The 15,068-nt window shown below is 44.6% G+C and overlaps 1 protein-coding gene across 2 annotated transcripts in view; it reads left to right on the top strand.

The window, feature by feature from the left end:
• The first annotated feature begins 1,477 nt into the window (after positions 1-1,477).
• The window catches only part of DISP3 (dispatched RND transporter family member 3), a 32,832-nt gene continuing 19,241 nt past the window's right edge, over positions 1,478-15,068 (top strand). For both annotated transcript variants that reach the window (XM_077151317.1, XM_077151316.1), the window contains exons 1-4: positions 1,478-2,555; positions 4,069-4,288; positions 13,781-13,917; positions 14,851-14,985. In XM_077151317.1, coding sequence (XP_077007432.1) covers positions 1,478-2,555; positions 4,069-4,288; positions 13,781-13,917; positions 14,851-14,985 — 1,570 coding nt within the window. The remainder of the gene's footprint in view (positions 2,556-4,068; positions 4,289-13,780; positions 13,918-14,850; positions 14,986-15,068) is intronic.

The following is a 15,068-nucleotide window of genomic DNA, read 5'->3' as shown; positions in this document are numbered from 1 at the left end:
TTCTGCGAATATGAATTGGGCCTCAGAACAGTTAGCCTCCCAGCAGCTAACTGGTAAATAGGAAGTTACATCAGTTCCCCGATAGGAATCTTGCCAACACAGAAGTGGCCCCCACTCCTCCCAAGCCTCTATCTCTTTCAGGTCTTCTGCAGTGTGCGCCCCTCCTAGTTGCATCTGTTCCCTCCCCTCCATTCCACTCTCCTCTCTCTCTCTCCTCTCCATCTGTCTGTCTCTCTGTCTCTGTCTCCCTCCTCTCACCTTCACTTGCTCACTTTCTCCGGGGTGGCGGCAGCCCCCTCTTCCCGGACAGACTGTCAAATTGGCACAGAGCACTCTAGAGAATGTTAATAAGAAAAGCAGCATTAATTAGTCAGCTCCAGCATAATTAGCTTCCTCCCCTCACTGCCTGGCATCTAACTGGATAATGAGTGTTTCTCCGGCCAAGCAGAGGGCAGGAGGGACAGTGGGGCCGGACAGGGCCAGGAATGTACGAAAGCCTTCCTGCCTTCCTCCTGCCCTCAGGCCACCCTGCTGGAGTCCTCAAGCTGCCCAGACCTGCCGTCTCCTGCCAGGCCCTTCTGCTGCTTGTACCCAAGTCTCCGGGAGGCAGATGCTTGGCCCTTGCCCATGCCCAAAGGTTTGATGTTACTGGAGCTGCATATCAAGTGATCTGAGCCTTACAAACTCACTGCAGCTGCAGCAACCCAAAGAAGGGGTGGGGAGTTACTGAGGGTTCTTGAAGGAAGCCATGACAGGCAGTATCCCTGACACAGCCTCTGGGCGATGGCCGAGCACATTACAGTCCCCAGAGAGGAGCAAAGAAAACTAATAAAGTTCTTCACTATCTGCAAAGTGCTTCCACCTTTGATCTTCTCCACAATCCAGTGAAGCGGGAGTGGCCACCTCCATTTTATAGAAAAGGACTCTGAGGTTCAGGGAGGTTCACTGTCTTGCCAATGATCACAATACCAGGACCCAAACCGTGGTCTGTTCTATTCCAAAGATCACATTCTTTCTCCTCTACTCTGATACTTTCCGGAGTTATTTTACAGTTGCTCATTAAATAAAAGTGGTTGCAGTGGAGTCACACCTTACATAGGCCTTGAATTCTAAAGTCAAAGAATACAACAAAAATTGGGAAATCATGTGCAGTCAAAATTCCCCCCCAAATGTCCCTTACACTGGGAGGAGTATCTTTTTCTGTTTGCAATAGGGCTGTGATTCTCCTTTTCTCGTGGCTTTTAAAAGCTGAGATCTACTTGGGGGAGGTGATGGACAAATAACAGGATTATTCTTTTTCTTTTGTGCACTTGTTGAATTCAGGTGAATCATAGATCTGCTTGATGCAATCCCATGGTAGTATTAGCTGTTGGTTATGTGTGGGCTGGGGTAATGCCCAGGGCTGGGAGAACGCTGCCACAGGATACCACCCCCTACCTCTCCCAAGCCTGCTGACCCTCTCCCTTTTCAGCAGGTAATGGATTCGGAGGATGACCCCTTGCTGCAGGATGTATGGCTAGAAGAGGAGCAGGAGGAGGAAGAGGAAGGTATGGGCCAGGCCTTCCGAGGGCCCAAGAAGCCGGGACCCCGCCCTGGGGCAGGTGGACAGTGTTGCTGGCGGCGCTGGGCCTTGCCCTCCCGGCCCCCAGCTTCGGGCTTCTGGAGTACCCTGGGTTGGGCCTTCACCAATCCGTGCTGCGCGGGGCTGGTGCTCTTCCTGGGCTGCAGCATCCCCGTGGCCCTGTCAGCCTTCATGTTCCTCTACTACCCCGCACTGGACATTGACATCTCCTACAATGCCTTTGAGATCCGCAACCACGAGGCCTCGCAGCGTTTTGACGCCCTCGCCCTGGCGCTCAAGTCCCAGTTTGGATCCTGGGGACGCAACCGGCGCGACTTGGCTGACTTCACCTCTGAGACGCTTCAGCGCCTCATTTCAGAGCAGCTGCAGCAGCTGCACCTGGGCAACCACTCAAGGCCGGCCGCCAGGGCCCCGGGCTCCGTGTCGCTGAGCGGCCTAGGCCTCCAGTGGGCCACTTCCGCGGCCCAAAAGCCAGAAGCCAATCGGAGCGGGCGTCTTCGCCGCCAAACCACGCCCCCGGAGGAACTGGCAGCCAACCACGGTGAAGCCCCGCTGGACAAGAGTGGACGGTGCCAACCCAGCTCCCCACCCCACGAGGGGGCTGCGGCCAATCAGAGTCGTGCCCGTCGGGGCGCCTCGCGTTGGGACTATCCGCGCGCCTATGTGAGCGCCAACACCCAGACGCACGCGCACTGGCGCATCGAGCTCATCTTCCTGGCGCGCGGGGACGCGGAGCGCAACATTTTCACCAGTGAGCGGCTGGTCACAATCCACGAGATTGAGCGCAAGATCATGGACCACCCGGGCTTCCGGGAGTTCTGCTGGAAGCCCCACGAGGTCCTCAAAGACTTGCCACTCGGCTCCTACTCCTATTGTTCCCCACCCAGCTCACTCATGACCTACTTTTTCCCCACTGAGAGGGGAGGCAAGATTTACTATGATGGCATGGGCCAGGATCTGGCCGATATCCGAGGTGAGGCGATCCGGGGTGGCTGCAGCCGGGCCTGGATAGGGTCGGTTCTGAGGGACTGAAGGTGGGGCTTGTAAGGGCTGGAGATTCTGAGGACTGAAGGGGCCTGGGCGGGGCCGGGTCTCAGGGGCTGGAGGCGGGGCCTGGGCGGGGTGGGTCTGAGGAGCTGCAGGCGAGGCCTGGAAGGGACTGGGTCTAAGGGACTGCAGGCGAGGCCTGGGCGGGGTCGGGTCTGAGGGGCTGGAGGCGGGGCCTGGGAGGGACTGGACCTGAGGGGCTGGAGGCGGGGCCTGGGCGGGGTCGGGTCTGAGGGACTGCCGGCGAGGCCGGGGCGGGGTCGGGTCTGAGGGACTGCAGGCGGGGCCTGGGCGGGGTGGGTCTGAGGGGCTGGAGGCGGGGCCTGGGCGGGGTGGGTCTGAGGGGCTGGAGGCGGGGCCTGGGCGGGGTGGGTCTGAGGGGCTGGAGGCGGGGCCTGGGCGGGACTGGGTCTAAGGGACTGCAGGCGAGGCCTGGGCGGGGTCGGGTCTGAGGGGCTGGAGGCGGGGCCTGGGCGGGGTCGGGTCTGAGGAGCTGCAGGCGAGGCCTGGGCGGGGTCAAGTCTGAGGGGCTGGAGGCGGGGCCTGGGCGGGGTGGGTCTGAGGGGCTGGAGGCGGGGCCTGGGCGGGGTGGGTCTGAGGAGCTGCAGGCGAGGCCTGGGCGGGGTCAAGTCTGAGGGGCTGGAGGCGGGGTCTGGGTGGGGTGGGTCTGAGGGGCTGGAGGCGGGGCCTAGGCGGGGTCGGGTCTGAAGGGTGAGAGGCGGAGCTTGTAGGGGCCTCGTCTAGGGAAGGCTTGGATCTTCGCTGGTACTTTAATCAGGGGCTTGGAGCTGACTTGGCCATAGGTTCACACCTGAAGGATGCTGAGGTGGGACTTGGCTGTGAGCAGGAGTCAGGCCGGAACTGAAAGCTGGACGTGCCCTAGGGGAGTTATGCTGTGCCAGGAATTAAAGTAAGGGGTGAGGCTTGGACATGAGGTTAGCTAGAGGGAAGCCAGGATGTGGTTATAGAGAACTGACGGCCTGGTCGGAGGGGAGGGGGTCTGGTGGAAGAAAGACCAGGGTGGGGTTAGTTTGAGGCGGACTTGAGGAAGGGATAGAGAAGGGTTCTAAGAGTTCAGGGCAGGACTTGGGCCTGCTTTTAAAGGCTGGACGTGGATGGTTTTTCTAGGCTGCAGGGACAGATTGAAATGAGGAGGTGGAATTATAGGTATTCTACAGAGACTGAGCCATGGAAATTAAAACGATAACAAGTGTAAACTTAGCGTGGCACTAAGGGGGGCACTCCTCTTGTGCAGTTTTGAGTTCTCTAAGCCAATAGGACCAGGGCTAAGCAGCCCCGACTCAGGAGGGGAGTTTCCCAATTCCTTAGACAGGGCCCTGAGACCCAGGTGAGGTATGGAGGAGGCAGGATAACCTTGAGGGAGGGTTGGTGGGAACTGACCCACTGAGCTCATTGGGCCCCCACCCCTACTCCTGCAGGCTCCCTAGAGCTGGCCATGACTCACCCTGAGTTCTACTGGTATGTGGACGAGGGCCTCTCCGCAGACAATCTCAAGAGCTCCCTCCTGCGCAGTGAAATCCTATTTGGGGCACCCCTGCCCAACTACTACTCGGTGGAGGACCGTTGGGAGGAGCAGCGGGCCAAGTTTCAGAGCTTCGTCGTCACCTATGTGGCCATGCTGGCCAAGCAGTCTACTAGGTAGGAGTGACAGCCACATCCTGGCGTGTGCTGCCCTTATAGGCACCAGGAAGGGGCTGCATCTGGGAGGGGCATTGTTTTCTAAATTGTAAACCCCAGATCCCCTTTCCTGCAACCTTTACCCTAGGAAATCTTTCTTCCCAAATCAGAGACAGAACCAGATACATCCTCGCTGTCACTCTGACAAGTGGAAGACTCCTTTTCTTGATCAGTGCTAATGGTTAGTGAACATGACAGGTTTGGAAGAGGTAGGAAATCCCAGAACTTGTGCCCTGGAGTCTTAGGGTATTGATTTTTCTCCTGAGATGGTGCTAGAAGACTTTCTGGAGAGAGTTTACCAGCCAGGGAGTAAACAGTTCCTCTATGCCTTTAACACCCAGGGAGACAGTGGCAAGTCACTTTGCTTCTCTGGGCCTCAGTTTCCTTGCTTGTATGGGGATGGGGAATCCTGTTACCCTCCTGAAGTCATTAGGAAGAAATGAGTTAATAGATGTGCAGGTGTTTGATGCATTGGGTGCTTTGATTGTCATCTAATCCTTAGAGTGGTGAGTCCAGGGATGCAACTGGGTTCCCTCCCCACTCCAGAAAGGGTCAGCACAGCTCATCTGTCAACCCTGTGGGATAATAACTGCAGTGCCTTCAGTCTCCTGCCTTGACAGGCCTGTCCCAGGCACAGAAGGCATCACCTTGCCTGAAATACCCTCCTGCCTCCCATTAGCATCCATTCTATTGAGCAACTACTCTAATAATTAGAGCTCATATTTATTGAGCACTTACTCTGTGCCGGACACTGTTGGAAGCCCTTCAAACATACCATCTCATTTAATTCTCACATTACCCCAAGTAGATAGGGACTATTGTGATGATTCCCATTTTACAGTTGAGAAAATGAAGTACAGAATGAGTACGTAAGTGGTCTACAATTATAAAGCTCTCAGGTGGTGAAATGAGATTCTAATCCATAACCTTGTCCTTTTTTTTTTTTTACATGGGCAGACACTGGTAATCGAACCCAGGTCTCTGGCATGGCAGACGAGAACTCTGCCACTGAGCAACTGTTGCCCGCCCCCTTTATATTTTTATGCCAGTTGCTGTGCTGGGAGCCTTCTCCCAGGCTTTGTCAGGCAAATTCCCATACATCCATTAAGATCTAACTTGGACAACTTTTTCCTGAGACTGCATTAAATAACCACCTACCTGTTTGCACAGTCCCCTTCTCCCACGGGGAGGCAGGAAAGAGTATGCACAGGGTTTGGAGTTAGAGCCATCTGGGATAAGGTCCAAGTTGGTCCACTTATTAGTCGTAGGAGTTTGAGCACGCTATTTCACCTCTCTGAGCTACAGTTTCACCATAGCACATGTCACTCTGTATTTTAGTTGTTTGATTCCTTGGCAGTCAAAAGACAGTCCTCAAATCAGCACATCACATCACCCATGGTATCTCCAGGTGATTTATTTACACATTAAGGTTTGAGAAAGGTCTGGTTTAACAATCTGTCTGGATAGAGTGTGAATTTGTTGAGGACTGGGATTGTGCCTGAGTCGTTTCTGTAGACCTAGCCCCCAGCACCATGCCAGGCACCTATTAGTAGGGATCTGTCTGGGAAATGAATAAGTGAATGAATCAGTGAATGATGGTACCCTGGGGGAAAACACTTGGCTGGATTGGGAAGCTGGCCAGGGCTGGCTGTAGAAGGATCTTCACGATTTTAGATACCAATAATTACCTCTGCCTAATACATCTAGCTGCTGAGGTACATCTCTTGCCCTGAGTTAAAAAGCCTTTCTCCGCCTTCCCTTCACCCCAGAGCTTCATAGGAGTGGTGACAGTCAGGGCTCCTTGTAGATTTGGCTTTAGTTCTCTCTTTTGGATTAATAAAAAGTTTTTATTACTCTGTTATTGGTTACTCTAGGGATGACAACATGCATCATTGATTCTTTACAGAATAATAAATATTATTACTTTTACCTTTTCCCTGATAAAACGGAATCTTAGAAGACATTCACTGTGTTTATTCCCCTTCAGCATTTTGTATTCTTGTTGCATACTTTTTAATTCTATATACATTTTAAACTCTGTGAGGCATTACATTATTATTTTTCGGAGTTAATATTCATTTACTCAAATATTTACCTTTTCTGTTGCTTTTTGTTACTTTCTTCAATTTCATATTTCTCTCTGGGATCATTGTCCTTATGTTGGGAGAACTCTAGTATTTCTTTTAGTGCAGGCTTGCTGGTGATAAATTAATTTGTTTTGTTTGTCTGAACACATCTTTCTTTTGCTTTCATTTTTTGAAGTATGTTTTTGCTAGTACAGAATTCTGGGTCAGCAGTTACTTTAAGTACCAATTGTCTTCTGACTGTCATCATTTGGGTTGAAAAGTCAACTGAACATCTTTTTATAGTGCTTTTGAAGGGTTGTCTTTTTTTCTCTGACTCCTTTTAGGATTTCTTTTTGTCTTTGGTTCCCTAGAATACTATGATGTGTATAGATGTGATTTTCTTTGTGTTTGTTCTCTTTTGGGTGTACAAAACTTCTTGAACTGTGGGATGTAGACTTTCATCAGTTTTAGGAACTTATTGTATACTATCTCTTCAAATACTGTTTCTACTTTGTTCTCTGACCCTCTCCTTTTAGGGCTCTAATTATACAAATGTTAGATCTTTTCACTGAGTCCCATGTGTATCTAATTTTCTTTTCTGGTTTGTTTGTTTGTTTGCTTTCTATTTTTTTCTTCCTATGTTTTGGTTTAGACATAACAGAGGACTAATCCTATCTTCTATTATGTCTAATCTGCCATTAAATATCTACCGAGTTTTAAATTTAAATGTTATGTTTTTCTGTTCTAGAATTTTCACTTGGTTATTTGTTACAGATCTAAATCACTGGTGAAATTCTTCGTAATTTAATTGTTTCTTCTCTGTTTTCATAAACATACTAATCATAGTTATCTTAAAAATCTTATCAGCTAATTTTCAGTTTATGGATCACCTGGGTTTGTTTCTATAGTCTGTTCTTTCACTTTTGGTTTTTAATCATGTGATCCTGACTGTGGGTATGCCTGTCGATTTGGTTTGCTAAATCTTCAGGAATGCAATATACCATGAATGGGAAGGCTTTTACAGTAGGGGTTTATTAAAATATACAGTTCTTAGGCCATGAAAATGTCCAACTTAAGACATCAATACGACGATATCTGGACTCTGAAGACAGTCAGCATGTCCAGAACACTGTGTCACATGGGAAGGCACATGGCTGGCATCTGCTGGTCTTTCTCTCCTGGGTTTCATTGCTTTCAGCTTCTGGCTTCAGTGGCTTCCTCTCTGTTTTCTGTGGGTCCTCTCTTAGCTTCTCCAGGGCTTTTCTCTGAGAGCTTCTCTTAATTTCATCTCTTTGAGTTTTATCCTCTTATGAATGTCTCCAGTAGGAGAAGTAAAACCCACCTTGCATGATCTGGGTCACATCCCAATTGGAATGACCTAACAACAGGTACCACCTGCAATAGGTCTACATCCACAGGAATGGATTAAATTTAAACACATGATTTTCTGGGTACATATCACACCTTTAACCTTTTCTTGAATGATGAGCATTGTGTATAAAAAGCATAGAGGTCCAGATGATGTTATCTTCCTCCAGAGAAAGTTTATCCTTCTCTCCACTAGGCAGGTTGAGTTGTGGATGATCACCTTAAACAGCCAGTAATGTCATTGAAATGAGATTGATTTGCAGCCCTGAAAAATCTGGCTATCTCCAGTTTGCACTTGGTTCTCCAGGATTTTCAAAAGATAGTATGAGGTATTCTGCAAAGCCACTTCCCCTGACAGGTCCCAAACTCTAATCTCTGTCTCTCAAAATTGCTGAAAATCCCATATGCTGTTTCTGGGGCTTTCTGTAAGGTTTCAAGCCTCTTGCCAGTGCAGCCCCAGAATCTGGTAAAAGTGCCAAAAGGAAAACTGGCTATTTGCTCTACTGGTTTGCAAGTTTTTGCCAAAAGCTCTGTTAGTTTATCTAACTCACAGTCAAGGCTTTTAGCCTTCTGTTTATATCCAGTGTGCTGGTTTGAAAGGAAGTATGCCCCCTAAGAAAAGTCATGTTTTAATATAAATCCCATTTCTTAAAGGTATAAATCCCATTTCTTAAAGGTAGAATAGTCTCTATTCAATGCTGTGTATTTGGGACTGTGATGGGATCATCTCCCTGGTTGATGAGATTTAGTTAAGAACGGTTGTTAAACTGGATTAGGGGATGACATGTCTCCACCCATCTGAGTGGGTCTTGATTAGTTTCTGAAGTCCTATAAAAGAGGAAACATTTTGGAGAATGAGAGACTCAGAGAGAGCAGAGAATGCTGCAGCACCACGAAGCAAAGAGTCCACCAGCCAGCGACCTTTGGAGATGAAGAAGGAAGACGCCTCCCGGGGAGCTTCATGAAACAGGAAGCCAGGAGAGAAAGCTAGCAGATGATGCTGTATTTGCCATGCGCCCTTCCAGCTGAGAGAGAAGCCCAGAGAGGAGCCCTGACCGTGTTCACCATGTGCCTTTCCAGATGAGAGAGAAACCCTGAACTTCATCGGCCTTCTTGAACCAAGGTATCTTTCCCTGGATGCCTTTGATTGGACATTACTATGGACTTGTTGTAATGGGGACATTTTCTCAGCCTTAGAACTGTAAACAAGCAACTCATTAAATTCCCCTTGTTAAAAGCCGTTCCATTTCTGGTATATTGCATTCCGGCAGCTAGCAAACTAGAACATCCAGAATCAGCAAACACCTCCAAGGTTAAAAAAAAAATGGCTATAGAAAGGCAGATTACCATTCCTAAGTTTTTACCTCTTCTAGAATTCTAGCCCTGTAGTTCTCATTTCCTTTGCTCTTGCCAAAGAGATGATTTCTGAATTCGATCTGACCTTAGTAGTATTTTTATGTAAAACCTGTCTACTACAAGGTGTTCATTATCATTGGAAGTAAAAGCTTGGGCCTGTACCGTTTTAGAGCCAACAATTAGAACAGTATCTGGCACCTAGAAAGTACTATCTAAATGCTGTACAAATGAATGAATGATTGATTGATTGAACTTTCAATTTTCTACTCTAATGAAAGGATAATTAACCTATTTAATGCAACAAAGTAGATAATAGAAATTTTTTTCTACTTGGCTTTCAGAGGTCCTGCTTGTGTTTTTTGACAACTTTATTGAAGTATATACAAGCTGCACGTACTTACTTTATAATTTGTTTACTTTTGACATATGTATACACCCTTGAAACTTTCACCAAAATCAAGATACTAAAAGTAACTATCACCCCCGAAAGTTTCCTTATGCCCCCTTGGTAATCTCTCCATCTTGCCTCTCCTTGCCTCACCACACATACCTCAGACAATCACAGGTCTGTCTTCTATTGCTATATATTGATATGCATTTTCTAGAGTTTATTATAAGCATATAATATGATTACTTTTAATTGGCTTCTTTCACTCAGGCTAATTAATTTGAGATGTGTCCATGTGGCACATATTGATGGTTTATTCTTTTTTATGTAATGTTAATTTACTATATTCATGGGCACAATATGTTCATGATGGACATTGGACTGTAGTTTTCTTGTTACCTGGTTTTGGTATTAAGGTAATTCGGGCCTCAGAGAATGAGTTGAAATTCTCTTCAATTTTCTGGAGAGTTTATATAAAACTGTTATTATTTCTTCCTTAAATATTTGATAGAATTCACCAATTAATCTTTCTGAATCTGGAGTTTCCTTTATGGGAAGGTTTTTAACTACAAATTCAATTTAAAAAATAAATATAGTGCTATTAATGTTATCTGTTTCTTCTTGCATAAGCTTTTGTAGTTGTATCTTTTACAGAATTTGTTCATGTCATCTGAATTGTCAAATTTGTTCTTAAGGTTATTCATAATATACCCTTATTATCTTTTTAATATTTGTGGAATCTTCAGTGATATCACCTCTTTTCATATGTGTTTTCTCTCATGATCGAACTGACTAGAAGTTTGTCAATTTTATTGATCTTAAATAACAAGTTTTTATTTCATTGCTTTTTTCCTGTTGTTTTTCTGTTTTCTATTTCATTGATTTCTGCTCTAATCTTTATTATTTCCATCCTTCTCTTATATTACACTTATTTTTCTCTTTTTCTAGTTTCTTAAGGTGGACCGAGGTCATTGATTTGAAATCTTTCTTCTTTTCTAATGTAGGCAGTCAGTGGTATAATTTCCCCTAAGTACTGTTTTAATGGCATCCCACAAATTTTGTTGTGTTTTCATTTTCACTCAGTTAAAAAATACTTTCTAGTTTCCCTTTTGATTTCTTCTTTAATCCATATGTTATTTAGAAGTGTGTTATTTGTTCTCAAATATTTGGGAATTTTCCAGATACCTTTCTCTGGCTGATTTTTTATTTAATTCTATTGTGGTCAGAGAACATATTTTGCATGATTTACATCCTTTCAAATTTATTGAATCTTGTTTTATGGTCCAAAATATGATCTGTCTTGATAAATGTTTCCTGTGCACTTGAAAAGAATGTGTTTTCTGCTGTTATTAGGGTAAGTCTTCTATCAATGTCAATTAGGTCAAGTTGGTTGATTGTGTTGCTCAGGTCCTTTGTATCCTTACTGATTTTCTCATTAATTGTCATGGCAATTATCAAGGGAAGGGTATTGAAACATCTGACTATAATTGTGAGCTTATGAATTTCTTCGTTCAGCTCCATCAGGTTTTGCTTCAGTATTTCAAAGTTTTGTTACTAAGTTAAAAAACATTTAGGATTAGTGTTCCTCTTGATGAATTGCCCCTTAATCATTTTGAAATTACCTTTTTAATCTCTGGCAATATTTTTTGCTCTGAATTTTGCTTTTCTTGGTTATTAATATAACTACTCAGGCTTCTTTTGATTACTGTTAGCGTGGTATGTGTATTAGTCAAGATTCTCTAGAGAAACAGGACCAACAGGAGAGATCTATAAATGTGAGATTTATAAAAGTGTCTCACACAACTATGGGATGCAAGAGTCCAAACCATAGAGCAGGCTCTAAGGCTGGCAATTCCAGTGAAGTTCCTCAACAAACTCTACATGGGAGGCTGGCTCGCTAAGTAAGTGGAAAATACTCTTCTCCCTTAACAATTTTCCAACTTATTAGATTCACTGTGGAAGACACACCCTTAGTTGGTTGTAGGTGTAATCAGTCACAGATGCAGCCAGCTGACTGATGATTTAGTAAACCAGCCTTCTGGTTTATCAGCCATGCATGAAATATCCTTGTAATAATGGTTAGGGCAATGCTTGCCTGGCCAGACAAGTGGGCACCATTACCTGGCCAAGCTGACACCTGAACCCAAGCATCACATATATCTTTTGCCATCTTTTTTGCTTTTGTTTTTAACCTATTTGCCTTTATATCTAAAATGTATTTTTAATAGGCAGCTAGCCATGTTTTGATTTTTTATTTAATTTGACAGTCTCTACTTTTTAATTGGGGCATTTGGATGATTTACAGTTAATACAATTATTAACTTGGTTAAGCTTAAGTCTATCACCTTGTTTGTTTTCTTTTTTTCTCCCTAATTGTTCTACATGTTCTTCGGTCCTCTTTTTCTCTCTTTTGCCTCCTTTGGGACTAATTGAGTATTTTTTTATGATTCCATTTTCTTTCCTTTGTTGACTTTTTAGTAGAACTCTTTTTTTTTTTTATTTTAGTGGTTGTTTTAGCATTTAAAATACGCGTCTTTAAAATTATCATGGTGTACCTTCAAATGATGTTACCCCGCTTACTGTATAGTATAAGAACCTTACAATAGGACTGAGTGATGGTGGCTCAATGGCAGAATTCTCGCCTGCCATGCCAGAGACCTGGGTTCAATTCCTGGTGCCTGCCCATGCGAAAAAAAAGAACCTTACAATAGTGTTCCAGTGTTCCACTATTTCTCTCCTCCCCTCCTAGCTTTTATACTGCTGTTGTCATACATTTTATTTTATGTATAACCCCCACACTACATTGTTATTATGTTTGTTTAAATGGTCAGTTATCTTTTAAAGGTATTTAAATAAAAACAATTTGTTTTTACGTATTTATTCATTCATTATCACTTCCAGTGCTTCTTTTTTTGCTTTCTATAGAACCATATTTCCATCTGTTATCATTTTCCTTCTACCTGAAGTACTTCCTTTAACAGCTCTTGTAGTGCAAGTGTAGCGAAGATAGATTCTTTAAACTTTTGTATATTTAAGTAAGACTTTATTTGGCCTTTGTTTTTTAAAATATATTTTGACTGGATATATAATTTTGGATTGACAGTTTTTGTGTGTTTTTTTTCCAGTATCTTGATGTTGCTCCACTGTCCTCTTACTTACAATGTTTCTGACACAAAATCTGCCATCATCTTATCTTTTGTCTTCTGTGTGTAATGTATCTATTTTCTCAGGCTGCTTTTAAGATTTTCTTTTAACCACTGCGTTTGAGCAGCTTGTTTATGACGAGGTTGTTGTCGTTTTATTTGTGTTTATTGCTTGGGCTTCTTAGGTCTGTGGATTTATAATTTTCATCAAGTTTGGAAATTTTCAGCCACTAGTTCTTCAAATATTTTTCTGCAATCCCCTCCTTTTGGTGGTCCAGTAACCCATATATAAGGCTGCACTGTGGCCTGAAAGCTCTCTTAAGGCAATAAGGTAGGGTCGTTATAGGGCCCTTTAATTTGTTTCCCATTTCTTAGGGATCATTGTCCTCTGTTGTCTGATGTCCATAGACTTATTTCATACATTTTCTTACTTTTTGGTTGTTTCCAGTGGGAGGATATATGCAGTCTCTCTTACTCCATCTTGGCAACAAGTCAGTATCATTCATGTTCGTATTTTAAACCCCAGTTTGACCAGCCTGTGTTTTCCTTATTAAAAATAAATTCTTAATAAAATAATATTTTCTTATAATAAAAATATTATAAAAATAACTTATTCTTAATTGCCCATGCACCCCCCCACAAAAAAGTTGTAAACAAAATTCCTTATGATATGCAAATCACATATTTGTCTATGTATGTATGTATAGATATAGATATATCTAGGGAGACATAAAAAATAAGTTGTTATCTGCACCACTGAATAATGGTGTGACACTGAAAATATAGAAGCTAGTTTGAATTTAAGATTTTGCTGTAGCTAAATTGAGAATTGACAGATGATATAAACTCTGATTCTAATTGCTTATGATCAGCTTAGAGCACTGGTTCTCAACCTTGGCCATGTATTTGAATCACCCTGGAGATTCAGCCCCACCCAAGAAATTCTGAATAATATGGCCTGGAGTGTGGCCTGGACATCAAGATTTTTGAAAGCCCTGGGCAATTTTCATTTTCAGCCAAAGTAAAGAACCACAAGTGAGACATGTAGCTCCTGGTTCTCCTCAAAGTGTTAATGCCCATCTCTAATCCCCATCCCCTCTTTTCTCTCTCTCTATATCCTCCTTCCTTCCAGCAAAGTCCAGGTCTTATATGGGGGAACGGACCTCTTTGATTATGAGGTGCGCAGAACCTTCAACAACGACATGCTCCTGGCTTTCATCAGCAGCAGCTGCATCGCCGCCCTTGTCTACATTCTCACCTCCTGCTCAGGTAGGGCTTCTCTGAAGCCAGTCCCTTTCTCTCCTTCAAGTGGGCTCATATCTAGCCAAAGCCTTCCTTTATAGGAATGCCAGACATGGTCTTGACTATAGCATGTCAGAACTGGATTGGAGGGAAGGAGTTCAGAAATAATGATTCCTACCCCAGGCAGAAAGAAGTCCGAAGGCAGGTCGGGACATACCTCTGGGGCCTCAGCCTCAGCGCCTCACATAGTTTGACCTTTTGTCCTTTGACCATCTTTTTTCAGTTCATAATCTTATTTGGGGGAGTATGGGCTATTGAACTTTGCTCTGTGGATTACTCTAGAGCCTGTTTTACAAGCCCAAGTCAGCTACCCTTTTGTCTCCTAGTTCACTTTTCTAGCACAACTCTCCATGTACATTAGCAGTTTCTTACTGCTGTGTACAATAGTCATTCTATATTGCCCAAGTGAACAAGAGATGGTAATACCTTCCAAAATGAAAGTGATATTAATTTATCAATGCAACAAATGCCAAAAATTTGGCCAACCATGTGCCAAATGCTCTAAGGTGCTAGCCTTAGGAAAACATCCAGTGATGGACATGATAGACAGTTTTTACCCTCCATGGAACCTCTAGTCTACTGGAGTGACAAGATGATAAACATATAATGCTTGCAATTCTCTATTAGTACTTGCGGTAAATTCTGCAAAGATGAGGCCACATGGGCAGCTTGACTAGTTTGGAGTCTCACAGGCTTCATCTGCCACTTGGGCCTCCTGCCTGGCCCCTTCTTTGGTAATGGAGAGCTGAGAGTCGACCTTTCATTTATGCTGAGCAATGGCTCTGGGTGGCTCTGGGGGTGGGAAGTGAGAGAGGACCCAGTGAGTTCAGGACTAAAGGGGGTTTGTGTTCCACTAGGGTCCTTCCCATTTTTTTCTCCTGTGCCTCTTGCCCTGCCCAGTGTTCCTGTCTTTCTTCGGGATTGCCAGCATTGGCCTCAGCTGCCTGGTGGCACTCTTTCTCTACCATGTGGTCTTTGGTATCCAGTACTTGGGCATCCTCAATGGGGTGGCTGCCTTCGTGATAGTGGGCATTGGTGAGTTGCCTCTGTTGCCGTGGCCGTGGGCCTCTTGCTTGAGAGCCCTGTCCCTTCTGCCAAAAACGTTCTTCTCCCTGGAG

This window comes from Tamandua tetradactyla, chromosome 2 (assembly GCF_023851605.1).
Source record: "Tamandua tetradactyla isolate mTamTet1 chromosome 2, mTamTet1.pri, whole genome shotgun sequence".
Classification (NCBI taxonomy): Eukaryota; Metazoa; Chordata; class Mammalia; order Pilosa; family Myrmecophagidae; genus Tamandua; species Tamandua tetradactyla.
The sequence above is the reverse complement of the archived record's forward strand: the minus strand, read 5'-3'. Positions and strand labels throughout refer to the sequence as shown.